The 19,418-nt window shown below is 39.2% G+C and overlaps 1 protein-coding gene across 1 annotated transcript in view; it reads left to right on the forward strand.

Annotated features, from left to right (window-relative positions):
* The first annotated feature begins 245 nt into the window (after positions 1–245).
* The window catches only part of lpcat1 (lysophosphatidylcholine acyltransferase 1), a 32,627-nt gene continuing 13,454 nt past the window's right edge, over positions 246–19,418 (forward strand). The window contains exons 1-5 of the mRNA XM_036565644.1: positions 246–1,243; positions 12,386–12,525; positions 13,414–13,628; positions 16,506–16,618; positions 18,084–18,144. Coding sequence (XP_036421537.1) covers positions 1,124–1,243; positions 12,386–12,525; positions 13,414–13,628; positions 16,506–16,618; positions 18,084–18,144 — 649 coding nt within the window. The 5' untranslated portion in view covers positions 246–1,123. The remainder of the gene's footprint in view (positions 1,244–12,385; positions 12,526–13,413; positions 13,629–16,505; positions 16,619–18,083; positions 18,145–19,418) is intronic.

Consider the following 19,418-nt stretch of genomic DNA (forward strand, 5'->3'; position numbering starts at 1 on the left):
TTAAAACCAGCAAAGTTCAGAACAAGCATCCTGCATTTTTCTTGTGTTCTGTTTTTTCCCTGATGTTTACCTATGACTTTTGAGTGGTTTTATGTACCAAAAACGTGGGCATGACCATATTACAACCCATTTTATCCCACTGAGCTACGCAGGCTGATCGATATTTAAATAACCTATGCTCTGATTGGCTGGTCTGTATTGTGCCTCATTCAAAAAGCAGTCTGGGCTTTACTTCTTATAACTTTCACACACGCAGATTTACATAGATCTATGTAAATGTGTTTTGTGGTGTCATAAAAACAGTTTATTCAAAGTAAGCAGGTTTTGCAGCTTAGTTGTCCAAAGTGTGGCACGCAGGCCAAGGTTGGCTTGTGAAGACATTTGATTTGGCCCTCCAGAACCCTAACCTCATCACCTCATCCAGTGAGAGAACAAACATATTTTTATGTAACATATTAAATTCATTTTCCTTTTAAATTATAGTTTTAGATTGTTTTAATAAAAAAAATATTATAAAATATGAAAAAATACTATTTTACCTTAGAACACCCTTCATGTATCCCTCCACCGTGAATGGATTAACATAAAACGATTCTAACACGTTTTAGACCAAAACTTTATCACAGCACTACTGTAAAGCAATATCTCAGACAGGCACTGTATTCATAACAATTTCATGCAACGAGTTTCTGTGAGGAAACTTTTAGTGGCCTTAAACTGACTTTGTTGACATGTTAACCAATTCATTATGCAGAAATTTCGAAAAATCGGTGGAGTTCCCCTTCAAATTGCTTGCCATACATTTTAGGCTGAAACAGCTTGCCGTACTTTCTTCCTTACACGGAGTGCACACATGTAAAACATGACCAAAAAAAGAAAAATAACCAACACCAGTTTTAACGAAAGACGAGTCAGCAGCTAAATCAACCCACACCTCCCAAGTGATGCTAGCGGAGGAGCTCATCACGCCTGCGCGCCGCTCACCGAATGGGTGGGGCGGAGAGTTGAGTGAGCCGCGCTCCAGGCGGGCAGCAGCTTCAGTATCTCTGTCGAACACGCTCGGAGGAAAACACCCAGACAGAGAGAGTTCACAGCTCGCAGAGTCCATGCTGAGTCTGTGAGTATGAAGTTCGCAAACGGAAAACGTGTAACGACGGCAAATGGAGAGGATTCACAGCTCTCAGCGAAGTTCAGGAACCCTTTTATGCACGAGGTGCGACTCACTGCTCTCCAGAAAGTCAAGGTAAGCTTATTCTTCATATTTCATGCTGTGAGTTTCTCTGCGGGGCTGTTTGTTGTCTAGGTTAGTTGTCTTGGGTGCAAAGAATCCCCCTTTACACTGAGCGTGATGTTGAGATATGATATATAATAAGCAGTGACTATTTCTAGTTCCTAGTCGACAGAGTGACAGTCTGATTACGAAATCATTTTTTGAGTGATTTTCTCCTAAAACTCTTTTACGTTGCTCAGAAAACTGCATTTTAAAATGATCACATTTTAAGATCAGTTCCTTGAAGAATGAAGGGAATGGGGTCGATTGGATGGATGCAGCTGTCAAAACTCTTCTACGGAGCCCCGTTGGTGACATCCTGTATAAATAAAAATAACACGTGGCCACAACTTAGTAAGGCGTGGAAACGAGATCCTAATGTGTTGCCGCAACTTAGCACGTAGCCTTACTAAGTCATGGCCGCAACTTATCTTGTTCCCATGCCTTACTAAGTCGTGGCCACGCATTAGGATCTCGTTCCCAAACGTTAATATGGCCACGTGTTGTTTTTATTTATAAAGGATGTCACCAGCAGGGTTCTGTACTTTTCTACTTCATCTGTGCATTTAAAACTGATGGTTCTACAAAAGTTCTTTTGTAAAGACAATAGTACTATTTAGAACCATGAATTCTATACATGCATACATTCAAAACATAGTTGTTCTTCAGATTGATGTGTTGTACATGGTTCAGTATAGATCCTTTTTGAAAATGGTTCTCAAAAGCACCAAAAGGATTCTGCGATTGTGATGATGTCGAGCTTGTAGCAGTGGAAGAACCCTTTTTGGTGCTTTTTAGAACCATTAACAACATTCTCCATCAATCTGAAGAACCATTTCACCATGCACAGAACTGTTGAAGCATGAAATAGTTCTATACACAACTCATGGTTCTAAGTAGTTACCAAAAAACCCTTGAAGAACCGTCTTTTGCGTGTGTAGTTCCAAAAAAAAAGAAAAGAAAAGAAAAAAGGTGTGTCCAGCTGTCCAGCTTTTGGTCCCTCACTTGTTCACTCTCACTCACAAACACCACCAATAAAAGGGGAAACTACACTGATCCATGATTAAATGGTTAAGATATAAATAAAGTCGTTCAGAGTGGTTGGATGTGAAATGCTCTGTTCATGAGAAACGTATAAAGTCAGAATCACCATTACATATAAATCTCAGACACTTGTAGGTTCACTGGAGGTATTCGATAGTATTAAATTGCTGTATTTGTGACAGCTGGTTCCCATCACCACCAGTGTAAAGAAATCTGGGTCAGCAAGTTTCTCTACAACGAGCCATTTCACATCAAACCACTCATGACTTTGTTTATGCCTCAGCCACTGAATGTGCAGAATTTTTAAAATGTTGGTGGCATTGTCCTTTAAATGTGTAGCAGCTATTTTCTTTTAAACATCTATATAGATCATAAAGCTGACTCTGCTTGTTTGTCCAACCAGAAAGCTGATATTTTGCTATGCATATCATGGATTAATAATGAATAAATAAAAATGCCATGGGCTTTTCCATTAGCACATGAACACAGGGATGGCAATTGGACTTAAAAGGGAAGTCCACCAAATTTTCAACAGTTCTGCACTATTGAGTGGTTTGATGTGAAATGATTCATCGTAGAGAAACTAACCGACTTTGATGTCTTTACAGCAGTGGTGATAGGAACCGGAGGTCACATGGGGGGGCTCATTACTTTTGGACATTCAGTGTACATATAAAACCACTGTACATCTTGCTGCATATCTAGTTTGCTATGAATCTGATCTGTAGACTCACCCAGTGCCCTTTGTGGTGCTCATGTTCCTTCCGAGCTTCAAAAGTAATTTTCCTTCTCATCTTCCTCTTTACTCTCTCTTTCATGATCGTGTTTATGTAAAAGAGGATGTAAAGCAAGGCAGGAAGTTCGTCAGTGCTACTGATCTGATCATGGAATCCGTTTTTATCCACACGTTTTGGAGACACTAACAGAACCAGTGATCATGTAGAAGAACGTTGTGCTCATTCCTGTAGGTTGTTGTTTATATGTGCAGCTGAAACGTTTTTTGTGGTTGACCTGTTGATGGCAAATGAGCTGTGATAATAAGTTAACATTCTCTACAGAGAGCACATGTGGCATTTTTTCTGCAGATTGTAGTGCACAATTCCCTTTTATTTGCTGAGTGTAACATATTGGAAAAAAATAAAACAAACTTTAAAATGTGCCCTAACTTTTGCACAAGCCACATTTTACACCAATCAATTTTTATATACTTATTTAAAACACCATTTGAACAGTTCATGATGAATGAACCAATAAAAATGGACCAAATTACTTTATGTGAAATCTTGTCACAGTTATTTGCCTTAAAGTTAAAGGGCCCATATGCTGTATTTTTCTTGTTTAATTTTTTCCCCACTTATGACATTTTTGTGGTTTAAAAGCAGTCATAATTTTTTTCATATGGTTTTCTAGGTTGTCCCTTTCCTTTAGTGTGCTATATAGCTTATAAGTCACAAAGTTCAAAGCCAGAGGGAGAAACTCTCTCCCACAGAAACCGGCTTTCTCAGCTGTCTGAAATGCCTTATTGGAATTCCAGCCCTTTTCCTTTGTTACAAGATGACTCAATCTAGTAACACATTCTTTACTGCCTGCCTACCGATGAGCTTGGCACACCCTCACACAATGCACACCAACTACTGGAGGCCGGGAAGAGTTTGTCCAGTTTTATAGCCATGTGGAGAAGATGCTGACCTGACTTTCAGGATTGGACTCTGGCTTAAACTGAAATGGCAGAACTGGCACTGTTGGAAAAACAGCCACAGCGGTGTTTACAGCTGCTCAGGAGAGAAGGGTCTGTCTGCAGACTGCAAGACAGGGGCGGAACCTACCAGCAAAACAGTGCAGAAAACCTGAAAACAAGTACTTCAGTATTGAACACGTAATTGGTTCTTTGACAAAGTTAGCTTAATATTAGCCCCCTTTTATAATATGTAGCCCACTATTTTTTATTACATATGAATGTCTTTGGGTAAAGATACCAGGCAGAGATTTGACTCGTTTGAATACATATTTTATTTACGTTTGAGTAGTGCGAATGTAAGAGTTCAGGTAATTTATAGCTAATGATGACTTGACAAGGTTAATGCCATGCTTGCTGATAAATACTCACCATTACAGTTTAATACAATAAACTGAAGTGATATATTGTTTTCATGGGCACATGTTTTTTTAACAAACCGGTGAATCGTATGGTTTGACATTAATATTTATTTTTTACAGAGGTGTTTTTATGGCAGCATATTCCAGACTCTTTTCAAATTCAAATGCAGGAAATTTAAATGCAAATTTGAAAATGTGATTCGATTGTGTATTGGGAATTGCTTTACTAATGTGAATGTGCATCATTAAAGGCATAATTCAGATTGAAATGCAAAATATGTAATTGCATTTGCTTATTTGCATAATGGCTGTTAAAGTTAATGTAGAAAAGCAAAGTGCTTTTAACGTTTCATTTTTCTTGTCTTAATAGTCTGATTCTGGCATATGAAAAAGGAAAAACGATCACCCGTTTGCAATTGCGTTTTCTCAATTTCATGCATTTGCAAATGTTTCCTCAATGTTGTACGTTTGCAGTTGTGTTTCCTCAACGTGGTGCATTTGCAATTGCGTTTCCTCAACGTGGTGCATTTACAATTGCATTTCCTCAATTTGGTGCCTTTTCAATTGCAATTGCGTCAGCGGTGCATTCCTGTCAGTCAAACGCTGTGGGCAGGACATCACGAGGGACTTTTTTTTTAGTGCAGGGCATGTTTTTAAGAGGAAGTGACATATCTAAACTTTGGCGGTACTGGAGCAGAGCTAGATGCTTGTTTATTACAATATGGAGCTAACGGCAGCAACCGCTGAATGACATTTCAACGCTTGCTAACCAGGGCGAGGATAATTCTGTACAAAACGTTTCTTGACCGACTAAGAGAGCTCACAAGCACCAGTGTTAGCAACAACACTGTGATCGGTGTGAAGGCAGCTTCTTATTCAAATTTCCCTTAAATGGCCTAGCCTGAGGTGCCAGGATGTAACTGCTGCACCATTTAAGGTGGAACGTGAAAATTTGAGCAAGAAGCTGCCGAATAAGAAGCTGACTTCAACCTTGCCCACCATAGCGCATATTTATAGGTAGCCCCCTACATAAAACTGTAGGGAGGATATTTTCAGGCAGAGGCTCGCTGGACTGTCAGAGGACCTAGATGGTCAATGTTGGATATTCTTATTCGTATTATTCTTGTAGTCTGTTTTGTCACAAGCTGCCTGAAGCTTGACGCTGTGTCATTCAGATCTTTATCAGTCAGAGCAGGCAAGTCATGCTGTCTGTGTACATACCTCCACAATAATGTCTTTTATTCATATTTGTTCTTTCTGTTTATGAGTTCTTCTAAGATCCTTATAAGCCTTGCATACTGTAATATATCTGTATAGATCAGACCAGAAATGAACATTTTTATATTTCACCATATGGTATTTAGCATTCATTGAGTTGTGTGTTTTAACTGGGACTGTGTTCTTGTGACAGCAGTGTACTACAGCGGTCAACATTTCAATTTTCCCAAGCTTTTGCCGTAGACCATGGTAGTGGACTAGATGTTGTTGTTGTAAGGTAAAGTACTTTTTTTATTTTTTGCTGAATGTCTGATTGTTGAAGTTCAGTATTATACAACAAAAATGTAGAACAGAGCATCTGTCTGTCTGTCTGTCTGCCTTTTTCATCTTAAATAAATAGTTTGCCTTGCTAAATTAATAAGTTTTCACCTGTAACTTTGTCACCATGCCAGCCAATTTAGCTTAAGTATTTCTTAATCTCTCCTTGAGGAAGACCAGTATTTGCAGTTACCATCCAATAAAGTTACGTATCTAAATCAATTCTTCATTAAATGAAATCACGTGCTACTGATGGAACTTGACTGGCGTTCAAAGAGAAGTCAGGAGCCAAACCTGTGATCTTCTAACCAACACAGCAGTAGTTTTACTGAAAACAAGAAAATGATGCTTTTGAATGCGTTATAGCTTTTTACAAGCAAAAACACAATAGCTGCTCAGATGTATGAATTCTTGGTTGGCCTAGGACTTTTGTTTTTATTAACTTATATTCTTCTGCCTTCTTAAATATTTAAATAAATTGTATTTATTTAAGTTTTTTGTTAATAAATTGTATTTATTTAAATTGTATTTGTTGATTTTTATAGCTTTTTGCATTTTAGCTTTACAACAGTTACATATATTCAAGACTTCGAAAACTTTGTTCATTATTATTTAAAATAGTTATTTTTCAATTTTTTTATTACATTTTGATTGTTTAACAGTTGTACAGATGGGAGTGTTCCTCCTTTGTGTTGTCCCTACATTTGGGGAGCAGATGGGGGAGAGAGTATCAGGGGAGGGGGGCTGGTATTGGGACTGTATAGGCAGGGAGATGGAGGCATGGAGTGTTTCTCTGTGGTTCCCCGTGGGATTTGCCACACGATGGGGGCAGGTGGAGTTGGAAACTGAATAATTAGTTCTGCTTCCTGTGTTTCTGCTTTACTGTCTGTGTTAAAATGTGCTTGGCAGAGACAGTTTTTTAATGTAACATGCATGAGCTGATGCGTTTTCCTTCCACTTTTTAGGAACATACAGTTGCTCACACTCTAGGGCTGCATTGTTACAGACACAGTGCTAATAGTGTGTTCAAATTTCTACACGTTGTCTTTATGCCTTGTAGTAAGTAAAAAATCACACTGATAAATCAGTAACATTACATGGATAAAATGGGGTTGCATTATTTTCTTTTTTGTTGGATTATATACATAAGAACCTTTGGTTCATTAAAATACCCGTAGAAACACTCATCTGGACTGGATTACATCACTAATTTGCAAATTGGAGCCATCTGCGATACAAATATCACAAAGGCTGATATCATAATAACAATTAACATACGTTGTATTGTTCAGATTTCACTCTCTATCTGCGTCGCTCTGTTTGGATTTCCAGGCTGGTGTTTCCTCCACCGCTATCCTCCCCATCCTCTTGCCCCCAGGGAGCCATAGCCTCAGCTTCCAGATCTTTTTAATCGTCCTGTCTGGAGAGGCCGCAGGTGTCGACAGCTGCTCCGGATAAATAAATAAACAGTAAGCAGGCTCCTCCCTATCACCTCCCCCTGAAGGACTCATTGAGGGCGCATAAGAAACACATTCACATTTAATCATCCCTCTGCGAAACGTGGACAGTTATTGGTGTCAGTGGTCTAACAAGGTTATTTGGGAGCACGGCTGCCATGCATAACCACAACCTCCAGAGACCGACCTTATAAAGGCATCATAACCATCTGCAGGAGGTGTTGGTCAGGATTGATGCATTATTTGGCCGATTTCTCTTTAGATATATATATATATAGGTGTTTCTGTCCATGCTTCCACTGTGAGAAGACGACTCAGTGCTATGGGCTATGGGTCTGAAAGGATGTCTAGCTGTCAAGAAGAACCTCACTGAGAAAAGGAAAAAGGCAAAAAGAGAAACATTTGCAGACTAAACAAAGTAGCTGCTGGTGTTCCCAAAACAGTGGACTGAACACCCCTCAGCTTCACTGAATGTGTTTGGGATTATTTGGATCGTGAGAAGCAGAAAATACAACCAACTTCTAAGCCTGAACTTTGGAGGTGTGGAAAAATATCCCTGCAGATTTCTTTGAAAAGCTGTGTGGACAATAAATATTGATTTTATTTAGTCAAATATGTACTTTCTGCTTTTTTTTCCTGGTGCTGAAAAAAAGAATAACTAAATACTAAATACTTAATGTTTGTTTTGACTGGAAATTAAATGAAAGGTGGTCTCTGACTTTTGCACAGAACTATTACATAACATTATTTGGCATTTTAAACACTAATTAGCACAATGAGGCATTTGTAATTATGCTATGACGTTTGGTGTCGGTGTAGCTGCAGCATTCAAATACAGCACGTTAGAAAATTGCAGCACAACCAAATTCAGCCAAAAACAAGAAAAATAAATTGTAGAGCTGCTGATTGTATGTTTAGAGCCAAACTCTGCAGATTCCAATATTGGCCAGTTCCAATTGTGCGTCCACACCATCAACTTTAAAACATTTTGACACATTTTAAACAACGCTTCAAACAGCTCGTGTATAACCTACAAACAGTGAATACCAATGCTGGAAAATGAAGAGTTGAGATAACTGAAGATTAGGAGGAGGACTAAGCCTGAATCTGTTCCACCTCCCAATCTAACAACCTGTAAATTTCCATCCCTAACTTCCATGTCTTGTGATGAAGTTTTCGCAATGCACCAGCACATTGTCTCCTCCCTGTTCCTCAGTCCTGTCTCTGTTCATCAGGGGGGTCTAGCCTTTCAGCTTAAAGCAGAAGCTGCCCAAAACTTAAGCCCAAGATCTCTCCTCTCCTACAGACGTACAGTCTCCTCTCACAACCATACAGCCATGGTCCAGACTAGCCAAAATCTATATTTTGGCACTGGGGCGAATGTATATTCATAATATGATGTGCATTCAATTATTAATAATTGAAATTATTAATGGAATTGTAATTCTATGATTAAAATTCCATGGTGTAGTTTTTTTCCTTGAAAATACCAGCTTACTTTTTTTTAAACAGTGTTAAATATTCTTGATGAATCAACCAATATAAACACTCCAGATTTACTTGGGGGGGAAAAATCTTCCATTTAAAAGTAGAAAAATTGTTACCATTTTGGAGATGCAAGGTTTTGTCCCAGCAGCGACCATATACTCATTTTCTTTCTTTCTGAAGCACGGGACATAATTCTTGGAATGTGGAAGCTCACACTCCTGCTTAGTTTAAATATTCATTAGCTGTGTGTTCATGTTGCTTTGTTCTGTGATCTGTGAAACTGCCAACAGTTCCAGTAAAACAGCAGTGTTTTCCTGCACATAGGCTGTTCTTGTGCGCCCACGGACCCAAGTATATTTTGTCAGTTGTTACAATAAACAGGACACGTGTACGTCACTTAAGATGTATGCATTATTTCTGTGCTACATTCTCAGTTTCTTTTTTTTTCATTCCAAATCATACATGTCATATTTGAATACTTAAAGAATAATAAAAGAATAATAAAGAAAAAGATGTTGAGATGAATTTGGATGTCCTTATGTATTAGATTACCCACCCCCTGCTCCTCCCAGGCTTATTTCAGACATGGGAGGAAACTGCATAACCTGGGCATATTCCTCTAGATCCAGCAGTAAATGCAGCACTTTATTCCAATTTATTCTCTCTCATGGAAGCCAAAACATTCAAATGTGCTTCTCCTGATCTCAAGATTAATTATGCATTATTTACTGTAGATGCTTAGGGGTTGAATGTTACTCTAATGTAACTCTTATGTTGTTTATTTGTTTGTTAACTTATTTACTAGGGGTTTAACAATACAGTCAGCCCATGATTTGATTTGATTCATGATACTGAGTTTATGATTTGATAATCATCACAATATTTTGAGCAAATTTTAGAAAAATGATCACTATAATCATGTTGTTGCACAGCTTACTATTGACACTAGAGCTGGGAGGCAGGAGGAGTCCTTTGTTACATCTCCACAATGAACATTTTCACAGTTTTATATTACAATATTACAAAGTTACATCATCATAATTTCACAGTGCACTGTTACACTCTTATTATTTACAGTGTAGCACGAGTGACTTTACAGCAAATGTTCCTCTTCTCTTTATTTTAGCGTAATTGTAAGCTAGCAAAAAGATCAGACTGATGATGCTGGAGCGTTTTGGTTGTGAAATATTGATAGAGGAGCTGTGGTGTCATTAAGGAGGTCACTGTGTTATTCAGCAGACTCCAGCACCAGGCCGATTACCACAGACCGGCTGTTAGGGTCAAGGTCAAAGGTCGACAATAACTGCCTCCTTCTCTCACTTCAGGAAAATTCCCTTTCTCTGTGTATTATAAAATGATTTTTTATTGTTAAAAATAGGCTAAAGATATCGAGGTGGGTCTTTTTACATGGCTTTTTGCATGACTCTGCTGTTTACTAGTATTCTGAAATGCTTTGGAATTGAATGTTAATGTGGTGTCTGTGGTGGATACAGTGCTGTGAAACATGAGTGGATTTCGGTCATGAAAGTCAGTTTCAAATCCATTTCATTAACAAAAAACATTCATTGAAGAAATATCACTGATATAATTTATAGATGATGCCTTATTATCACCATCACTTCCATCAGTCCCATTGTCTTACTATGAATTTCTTTGTTATTCTGCTTACTTGCTGTGTAGTCTTCCTGAGTATTCATGGCTTAGTTCTGTATGTGGTGGAGTTAATGGTTCATTGTAGGGATGCACAATGATGCCAGTATCAGCAGATATTTGCTTAAAAAAAGAAAAGATCAGCATTGGACAGATGTTTAGATCTGTCAGTGTGCATTTATTATACTCTGGATGAGCAGAATGTGAAGGTGATGCTGGGCTGCTGTGCTAAAATATCTGCATTTTCTTTTATTTCTGCATTTGTAACCCTACAAAAATTAATTTTATTTCTTCATAATGCAAATTGAGGTCCTTATTTGCACATTTTAAGTGTTGATGTACAATCATTGGTATCTGCAGTAGAAGACATGTACATGGAAAAATATCAGATATTGGCAACATTCCAATATTGGTGCATTCCTAGTTCACTGAGTGCAAATTGGAATTATGTGTTTTTAATTTTTTTACTGAGCGAATGTTATTAAATTGGCTTGACAGAGTTACAAGTAAGCAAAACCCTGCAACCACCTAGCAACTCTCATGCAACCACCAGATATACCATTTCAAACACATAGTAATACTCTAACAACCATAGCAAACTCCTATCAAATGCCAAGCAACTACTAAAGATGGTATAGGAACCATCTTCAGGACTAGAGCAACCACATAGCCACACCCTAGAAATTACTTTGGCAATCTCCTCAGATACCACAGCAACTGCCTAAAAGCACCATAGCAACCACATATAATACTGTAGCCACTTAGCAATACCCAAGCAACAACTAACCAATCATCTAGCATCCACCTGGAATACCCTAGCAACTGCATAGCAACACCATAGGATCTACTTGGTATACCATACCAATCACATAGCACAATCCCAGCAACCACCTGGAACACCTTATCATTTGCATAGCAACATCCTAGCAACCACTTAAGATGCCACCTAGTAATACCCAAGCAACAACTAACCAACCATCTAGCGTCCACCTGGAATACCCTAGCAACTGCATAGCAACACCATAGGATCCACTTGGTATACCATACCAATTAAATAGCAAAATCCTAGCAACCACCTGGAATACCCTATCATCTGCATAGCAACATCCTAGCAACCACTTAAGATACCACAGCAAGCAACCACCCGGCAACATTCTAGCAACCACCTGTAAATCCATGGCAACAACCTGATCAACCACTTAAAAATGGACAAGGTGAAGTTGGGGTGAAGTTTTTTTTTCTCTCTTTTCAGTGTGTCTTTGGGTGAATCCCTGTGCGCTTTGTAGAGATTTGAACTGAACATAGAGAAATGAGTTCAGTTGTCCCTGAAGCTCTTTAGCAATATCACAAAGCTTATCATGAGAAGACGGAGCGAGTGTTACTTTGAACTTTCTCTCTCTGACTGTGCAGATGATCTTAGTTCTGCGATGCTTTTGGGTAACTGGGACTGCACCACTTGGGTGAAGCCAGAGTTGGATGTAATCTAAATGCTAATTCCTCTCGCCAGCTTTAGTTTCTCCTGCGCCTGGGCAGATTTTCTCTCAGCCTTACGCAACATAGGGAAATGAAATTCATTCTCACTGCAAATTTCTCTCACATCTCTCTTCTCGGTCCTCCTCACACATCACGCGCAGCAGGTGTTCTGCTGCCTGGGTGCTTTATTGATCTGTTTGTGACCACAATGTTGTATTGAACATAGCTGGAGGGAGTGTGAAATGGTTCTAAATGATTTTGGAGGAAAGGGATGATTGTTAACAGGTCAACTGTCTTGTAGTTTATGTGTGATTGGATGATTGATGTTTGATGCTGGATTTTTTCCCCCTCTTTCTTCTTTCTCCTGCAGATTGCAGTGATGACGGTCACTCTTTTTCCAGTGCGATTGCTCTTTGCTGCCTTTATGATGTTGCTGGCGTGGCCATTTGCCTTCGTGGCCACCGTGGGCCGCTCAGAGGACGCAGTAGAGCCACTGTCTTGGTGGAGATGGTGAGCGGATGTTAAATTTAGGGTATAATAAAGTGGTAGTGGTAGATTAGGTAGCAGCTCTGTGTTGTTTGAGGAAACTCATTGATGATTTAGGCATGCAAATTGCGGATACCCTACCAAATACGAGGCTAAATCTCAACCTCAACCTGATAAATATAAGTCAGAGTTTAGATCTTCCACATAACTTTTGAGTTCCTGCAGCTTAACTGTGTTGTAGGTCATCAAAACTAGGCAATTTGGAAGCAACATCTTAATTTTACATGTGTACAAAATCAATATCATGAAATGAATGAGTTTTACCCTTTTTTTTATTAGGCTGTTGATTTTCCCCTACCATTAAAGAGTACCTTTCAAGGCCAAACTCACATGCGGTCCAGCTTGACTGAGATATAAACATTAGGCAGGCTAATGTAATGCTTCCTAGCGTTCAGCTCACTGTAATGAAAAATCACTGTTAACACAAACAGTGCAGCCGTATTTTTTTAAATATATAAATAAAACATAAAATACAAACTATAAAAAGTAGATTTAGGTCTTTAATATGTTCAAATTAGGTTCAAGCTCAGATTTTTTAGCAATTGCAAATCATTTCTATAAAAATATGCCAATTGTTATTTGAACTGTACGTGTTCTGTACATGAATTGTTATTATATAAGTTAACTGACTATTAATAATCACCTAGTCAATCACAATTTAAAGATTTGAATGTAAATTTGTAGAATGTAAAATTTGGTGTGTTTATAAGTACAGTGTATTCACTATATAATTATAGTCATAAAAAATAATTCTCTGTGATGATACTACTCGGACGTGTTTGTGGGCAGAGCATGGATATATCCATTGCTTGTCATTCATAATGGTGTTGTTCTTCTGTCCGCACCCTCTAGGCTGGTGGACCTGGCCCTGAAGGCCATCATGAGGGCAATGTGGTTTTGTGGAGGTTTCCATTGGGTGCGGGTGAAAGGCAGACCAGCTCTACCCAGTGAAGCGCCCATCCTAACACTGGCACCACACTCTTCATACTTCGATGCCATCCCCGTGACAATGACCATGGCCTCCATCGTGATGAAGACAGAGAGCAAAGACATTCCTGTCTGGGGAAGTGAGTTTGTGTTGTCCTTTATTGAATAGCTGACTTCTCAGACAGAGAGATGAATGTTTCCACTGTGAAATTTCAGCTTTTTTTAATGTTTGTTAAAATGTATAAAGGCTTTCTGAGGGCAGAAACGGAAGGCATGGTTTGTTAATTTACAGATATTCTTGAATGTCACAGTTACAATTAGTGGTTTTGGTTCTGTACTCTGGACACTGAATTTTCTCCCCAATTTAGTCGTCTCCAATTCCACCCGCTAGTTAGGACTCCCCCAATCACACGATGCTATCAACACTAGGAGGGTGAAGGCTAACACAGGCTTCCTCCCAACCACCGCTTCTTTTCGAGCTGCTGCTCACGCAACGTCACTGGACAGCCGAACGCGCTCGGAGGAAAGCGCCAACCGCCAGATCTGTTACGTCAGCTAACAGACGCCTGCGCTGACTAGCATCGCGCTGACTGATGGGGGGAGAAGGAGGGGCCATCCTACCCACCCAGAGAGAGCGAGGCCAATTGTGCTCTCTCGGACTCCCGGCTACGGATGGCTGTAGCATCACCAGGGATCGAACTCGCGATCTCCTGATGACAGGGCCAACGCTTAGACGGTTGCGCCACTCGGGAGCGCCCAGAATTACAACTTTTAAAGTGTGTTTCTTACACCTTCATTGGGTGAACAATATACGATTCATATTTTTTACACATAGCTCGTCTGTTTCAGGATATCATGAGTAATTGAATGAAGTAGCAGATTCTAGATGTGATATTTGCATCTGAAGTATCAAGCCTGGAAAGCAGGCCATCATGAGGCTTAAGAATCAGAATAAATCATTTTGAGGTATATAAAAACAAACCAAAACTGATGGTCCACCAGCTAGAAAATATCTGGTCAGTGGGCGTCCAATATTGGGCCCTTTTAATGGTTGGATGGGGTAGATTGGGCTGATAAATTGTGCAGCTACAGTCAGTACTTCTAAACATACAACGTTCACTTGTGTGGCAGATGAGTGTAAGAACAAGGTAGGTGTACCTAATATACTGGCAACTGTATATATAGAGTACATATGAATAGAGCACCAATGTGCAGAAGTATAGAGTAATCAAAGCGTAATTGTCACTAGGCCTTCTCTGAAGGTCCCTGTGGATACCCTATTAATGTCCAGCAGGGGATCTGTGCACACATAGCTGTAGTATCCCAGTTGGCTTTTTGTTAGACATGTACGTCGTCTAGACGATATGCTGTTTGGGTGGGGAAGCTATTCTTCCATGACCTAGTTAGGGTACTGTGCAAGGAGCCATTTGAGATTCAGTTGTAGAACACCTGTTCAGATGTACCATTGCTTTTATTGTCTACAGATTAATCATGTGAGTAAATGTGTATCAGTGCATGTATGGTACTCAGAAGGGAATTAGCTCTGTTAGTTGTAGGTGAGTGATTAAGATGTTGTTCTTTTGCCAATCTCTTGTCCTGTGACAGCCTCTTGTGGGACGCTTCAGGAACAGGTGGGGCATGCGACAACATGACATACAGGACAGGGTGTCTCAAAGCCTATATACAATCCCCTCCACAATTACTGGCACCTCTGGTAAAGATGAATAGAAGGGTAAAAAGAAATGTATCTTTCGGTGAATTAGCTTAGTCTCACTCTGAAAAAATAAAAGAAATCTTTTAACTTAAGTAAGTTTATTCTGAAAAAAATCCTCACCAATATTTTTTTTTTAACCATGTGTGCCACAATTATTGGCACCCCTGCATTTAATACATTGTACAGCCTCCCTTTGCCAATAAAACAGCACTTAGTCATCTCCTGTAACATTTTGTAAGGTTAGAGAATACAGAGCAGAGAATTTGCGGCAATTATTCTTTAACAGAATCTCTTAAGATCATCCAGGGTCCTTGGTCCTCTTTAGATCACCCCACAGGTTTCCTATGAAGTTTAAATCAGTGGACTGAGATGGCCTTTACAGAAGCTTGATTTTGTGTTCACTAAACCATTTTTGTGGATCTGGGCATAGTTTTGGATCATTCTCTTGCTGGAAGATCCAATGATGATCCATTTTTAGTTTCCTGGCAGAGGCAGACAGATTTTGATTTAAAATGAGTCAATGATGCCATGTACCCTGTCTTAAATTCCCATCCCAACGTGTTTCAAGCTTCAATTTCAGAATGAGCGTATATATTTATAAAAAAACAATGACGTTGACATTACATATCTTGTATTTGTACTGTTTTCATTCTAATACAGGTTAAATAGATTCATAAATCACTGCTTTCTGTTTTCATTTGCATTTTACCCACTGTCCCAATTTTTTTTGGAATTAGGTATGTAAAATATCTGCTTACTGCCACATTTTTCTTTTCCAAAGTTTTGTTATAACCACATATTGAAACTTTGTTGGCCCGGAGGTGGTTTAAACACCTGAAAGGTTTGAGATCTGATGAGCACTGACATCAAAACAAGGGGATAAATTGTGTGGGGTTTGCTGTTATTCCTCAAGGTGGGGCTTTTAGCAGGTGTTTCTTCAGAGTTTGCAAAAGGACTCAAGCTAAATATGATTCTGCCTTATGTTATTGCAAATTAACAATGAGAGCATGCTCATTCGTATTAAAACATTTTGAAAAGCTGGTTTTCCTCATTTTGACAAAGTATCTGAATCTCTGCTTGTTTCGCTGGGGAACTAGTCTTGAATAATGTCATTTTAAACTGTAGTCTCTGTACAGATGTAGAGTTTTACTGTGCTGTGGTTTTAGACTGAAGTTTGCTTGCATTGGGCTCATCTCTGACTATGTGGAGTGTTTCTGTGGATATTGCAGTCAAACTGTTTCATTTTCTTTCTTTTTCCACTTTCCCTCTTTCTGCTGCTGTCTCTTTTCCCTCTGTCTTACAGCGCTGATAAAGTTTATCCGGCCGGTGTTTGTGTCCCGCTCAGATCAGGACTCTCGTAGGAAGACTGTTGAGGAGATCAAACGCAGAGCTTTCTCTGCAGGAGAGTGGCCTCAGGTAACTCATACACATGGTGTGCTTTAGAAAACAAGCAGGCAGGTTTTGACAAGCCAGAAACTAAACAAAATAAAAAAATAAAATTTGTAGAAATATCATGTTTTCACTGTGATATGAAAACTTGTAACCTTTTAAAACATAATTTACAGCTGCTGTTTATATTTTATTAACATGTAATGATAAATAGACCAAAAGAAAGGGTGCAAAATTACTTTGAACACTTACTACACTTTACCCCTTACCTTGTACTTCTACCCATTGGCCACTTTATTAGAAGCCCCTTCTTTGTTTCTCCACTCACTGGCCACTTTATTAGAAACCCCTACCTTGCACTTCTACCCATTGGCCACTTTATTAGAAACCCCTTCTTTGTTTCTCCACTCACTGGCCACTTTATTAGAAACCCCTACCTTGCACTTCTACCCATTGGTCACTTTATTAGAAACCTCTTATTTGTTCTTTCACTCACTGGCCACTTTATTAGAAACCTCTACTTTGTTTCTCCACTCACTGGTCACTTTATTAGAAACCTCTTATTTGTTCTTTCACTCACTGGCCACTTTATTAGAAACCCCTTCTTTGTTCTTCCATTAATTGACCACTTTATTAAAACCTCTACTTTGTACTTCTACCCACTGACCACTTTATTAGAAACCCCTACCTTATATTTCTACCCACTGGCCACTTTATTAGAAACTCCTTCATTGTTCTTCCATTAACTGGCCACTTTATTAGAAACCTCTACCTTGTACATCTACTCTGGCCACTTTGTTAAAAAAAACCCTTTTTTGTTCTTCCATTAACTGGCCACTTTATTAGAAACCTCTACTTTGTACTTCTACCCACCTCCCACTTTATTAGAAACCCCTTCTTTGTCCTTCTACCCACTGTTCACTTTATTAGAAACCCCTGCCTTGTTCTCCCTCTCACTGGCCACTTTTGAGCTCCACCTGCCTCACAGGTCCACTGTGTAGTTGTACAATAAAAAACTGCAGCTCATCTCTTGATGTACAGTTTATCAGCCCCCTCTACCCTGCTTTATCATTGGTCAGTTTCTGACCACAGGACCCCTGTTTTCCAGATATCATTTGGGTGGTGGATCATTCTCAGCACAGAAGTGACACTGACATGGTAGTGTGTGGTTCTGCTATGAGCATATCAGACACAGCATTGATGCTGGATACACATCGGCCTCACTGCTAGGTTGAGAGGGGAACCACACCCAACAGCATTCAGATAAGAGCAACTGGTTAGACACTGACCACTGATGAAGACTAGAGGATGGTCTAACACAAACTGCATCAGCAGGGGAACTACAGTCCTTAACTGTACACCTGCAAGGTGGAGCTATAAAAGAGGGGTTTCCAATAAAGTGGCCAGTGTACATTGTAAACAAGATAAATGTTTATTATGTTGCATCATTTCCTGCCATAAACATATTCTCACCACTGAGTTGTTTTTTTAGATAATGATATTTCCAGAGGGAACATGCACCAACCGATCCTGCCTCATTGCATTTAAGCCTGGTATGTGTTCTATTCTATTCTATTCTATTCTATTCTATTCTATTCTATTCATTCATTTTTGCTGAATTTAACTTTTTGGGAGACAAAAAAATTGTTACATATTCTTGTATGTATTTATGGTGAGTTTATTTTTTGTTTATTTGTATTTATTCTAACAGTGAACACTGAGAAATAGCTTTAGATATAATTTTCTCATCTGATCTAAAACGTTTTTCATAGTACTGTATAAGAAAGTGTGTGCCCAAGTGTCTTTCTCTCTCTCTCTCTCTCTCTCTCTCTCTCTCTCTCCTCCTCCTCTTCCTCTTCCTCTGTTCTGTTTGTTCGGATGATGAAGGCCAGCTTCTGTGGGCCGTCCTGTTCAGAGTGAGAGCAAAATCAGAACCACACTTAGAGTGACACTAGCGGAAAACCTTTTTTTTGTTTGTTTCGTTTGTTTGTTTTTGTTTTTAGCGTGAGTATTTGTATTTGTTTCTTGTACAAGGTGAACATTTAGCAATCAGTGCAGTTCAAAATAAAAGAGACACTCTCTCTCTCTCTCTCTCTCTCTCTCTCTCTCTCTCTCTCTCTCTCTCTCTCTCTATCTATCTATCTATCAGCGTCTGGCTTCCTCTTCCTGTGTGCACTGTCCAGTCGTGCTATTTTGTGCTGATCCACTCCCACCCATCGCTTATTGTGCTTGCTTCATGCTCCTAATCCCCCCTTTTCTCTTCTCATATCACTCGTTTGTTTTCCCCCGTCTGCCTGTCGGACTTTGTTTTCTGCATCCTTTAGTTCTGGTGGTTTCACTGTGCCAGTACACAGCAGCGGTGGAGATCTACGGCCAGACACATTTTCACAACAAAGCCTGTTCCAGAGAGCTGCATACGATAGAGAACACTCTGACTTTGCTTTAAACCTCCTACATCCACACTAATGTCCTAATTTATACTTTTACTGAAAATTCTATTTGCACAAATAATAGTTTTTACATTTAAATCTTCTGTTTTACCATATAGTGATTTTTATTGCAAATGTAGTGTGGTAGTAGTAAGGAATTACGTTTTCTAACAGTAATTCTGGCCCTAACTGTATGATTTTTTTTTTTTCTCCACAGACACACACACACACACACACACACACACACACACACACACACACACACACACATACGCACAACAGTAACCTTTCAACAGCATTGTTCTTTTGCACTTTATTCTTTGCTTTTGTTTACTCAGTTTTTTCTTTGTTTTTCGTTTTCTTTCTTTTTTCTTTTTATACTTGTTGTTTATTAGTCT

This window comes from Colossoma macropomum, unplaced genomic scaffold (genome assembly GCF_904425465.1).
Source record: "Colossoma macropomum unplaced genomic scaffold, Colossoma_macropomum, whole genome shotgun sequence".
Lineage (NCBI taxonomy): Eukaryota > Metazoa > Chordata > Actinopteri > Characiformes > Serrasalmidae > Colossoma > Colossoma macropomum.